General features: G+C 38.8%; 1 protein-coding gene across 1 annotated transcript; it reads right to left on the bottom strand.

The window, feature by feature from the left end:
• Positions 1 to 908: 908 nt before the first annotated feature.
• On the bottom strand, positions 909 to 1210 carry LOC104946431 (adapter molecule crk-like; the record flags this gene model as incomplete). Its single annotated transcript, XM_010772271.1, has 1 exon — positions 909 to 1210. A coding segment is annotated over one exon (302 nt), but the record flags the coding sequence as incomplete, so codon positions are not given.
• Positions 1211 to 2052: the final 842 nt, after the last annotated feature.

The raw sequence follows: 2052 nt of genomic DNA on the forward strand, positions 1-2052 counted from the left end.
AAACAAGAAAGTAGAAAATATACAAAATGGATAGGATAGCATCATCTGTCAATCACAAACTGGAACTATTGGATGGAGAAAGTGGACGGATGTCGTAAAACCTCAAAGGACAGATTTTATTTTTACAAACGTATGTCCTGATCGCTCCCTAATGTTTGCTTTTTTTTACTGTTTTTAAGGCATTTCGGACAGACAAACTTAAGATGTACAATCGCTATGTCTTGAAAAAACACTAATTGTTTGTTGCCAAATGTCAATAAAAAATATATTGAAAAAAAAAGTAATAATAATAGATTACATTTGTATAGCGCCTTTCAAGGGACCCAAGGCCGCTTTACATGGTGAACAAACAAAAAAACAAACAAACAAACAAACAAACGGGGCAAATAATAAAGTAAAGGGAAAGTAGAAAATATACAAACTACGGACCATTTTGAATCGGCATTCAGCTAATCAAAAAAGTATAATGAAATATGGCCCCCAAATGAAAGTTGTGCTTGTCTTAAAATGTAGTTCTTAAATATAAATGTAAGAATACATCACACAGTAGTATTCATGTGTTAATGAGACCACTTTTCAAAGAAATTCTGTCAATTAAAGTTGGAAACATTCTCTAACAAATCTTAGTTGATAAGCAAAAAGCCCAATAACTTATTTCCATAACAAGCTTGAAATAAACCCTTCCTATTTCTCCTTATTATAATCACTCTGAGGCGTGTTTTTAGGGATGAGCTGCCAACACTCACAAGCATCATGTACCTGCATTTGATTGATTCTGCTAACTTATAACTGAACTGATGAGGCGATATACCTCGAGTGAGCGGCCCAGCCCTCGCATATTTTTCTGTATGTGGCCCTCTGTGAAAAACGTTTGGACCCCCCTGATGCAGAGAAAGTAGAAAATATACCTGGTTCGCTGCGTTCCACCATTGCTCTTCAGGTTTTTCCAGAACTCTCAAGATGTCGCCTTTTTTGAAAGGAAGATCCTCGTCATCGTTTCCGGGGAAATCGAAAAGCGCACGGACGAACTCGGCCTCGTCGGACTGAACGGGAGGGCCGGCCGACGCGCTGACGAACCCCGTGTGTTTGGATTTGTTTATGGGCTCTATGAGCGTGGTGGTGTCCAGATAGTGGATTTTGTAAAACTCCAGCAGGGCGGGAAGAGCCTCGAACTCCTGGTCGCCGATCCGAAACCGAGGAGGAGCCAAACCTGGTGGAAGAGAGGGGGATTAGTTTTAAGTTTAAAAGGCTTTATTTTCATTTGCTCAGCAGCTACAGTGTAGAAATGACATATTCGATCTCAGAGGGTTAATGGCAAACAAGCAGCTGGAGTGTAAATATTTAAAAGGCTTGTTAGATTCAAGGCTTTATTGTCATTTGCACATTAGCTAATGTTTTGAGATGTGCAGTTGAGATTGTTGTAGCATTAAATCAGGAGTTAGTGCAGATGGGTAAACCGAAGTCCACCTTCAAAAAAAAACATCGCATTTCCTGTTTTTTCTTTTCACATAATCTGAAGAAATCAGATTCAGAATTTCTTTATTAATCCGAGGAAATTTAGAATTTGGTAAAATGCTAACTCATACATGGGGTTAGGACTTAATCCTGCACCTAGTTATAACAGTAAATGCTAAATAATGCTGGACAGTAGGGCTGTCCCGAATACCATTTTTCGGGCTCCGGATATTCGTTAGTAATCAGCAGCGAATATTCGACCCGCGCGGGGGGGGGCGTAGTAATCAGCAGCGAACCGCTTCAACACGTGTATTTCAGTTTTATTCACGGCATTCATTTTGTTATTCTACAGTACTGTTGTTTTATAGTTATTTGTTAATGTGTAACCCAATTTGTTTTCTTTGAAATTGAAAAGGATATCGCATTGTGTTTCTTTCTTTCGTTGCAGTTGTATATGTCTTAAGTGTAATTTGGCTTGGCTTCCTATTTTGTATGGACATGCTTTTATTTTGAAGGAGAGTTAGCGCTGTTGACAGGAAGTTGTTGTTGCTATGGAAACAACGTGACAGAGATTAACGGAGAAAAGTAATATCTACA

The sequence above is a fragment of the Notothenia coriiceps genome, unplaced genomic scaffold, assembly GCF_000735185.1.
Source record: "Notothenia coriiceps isolate Sejong01 unplaced genomic scaffold, NC01 NC01_scaffold00011016, whole genome shotgun sequence".
NCBI classification, from domain to species: domain Eukaryota; kingdom Metazoa; phylum Chordata; class Actinopteri; order Perciformes; family Nototheniidae; genus Notothenia; species Notothenia coriiceps.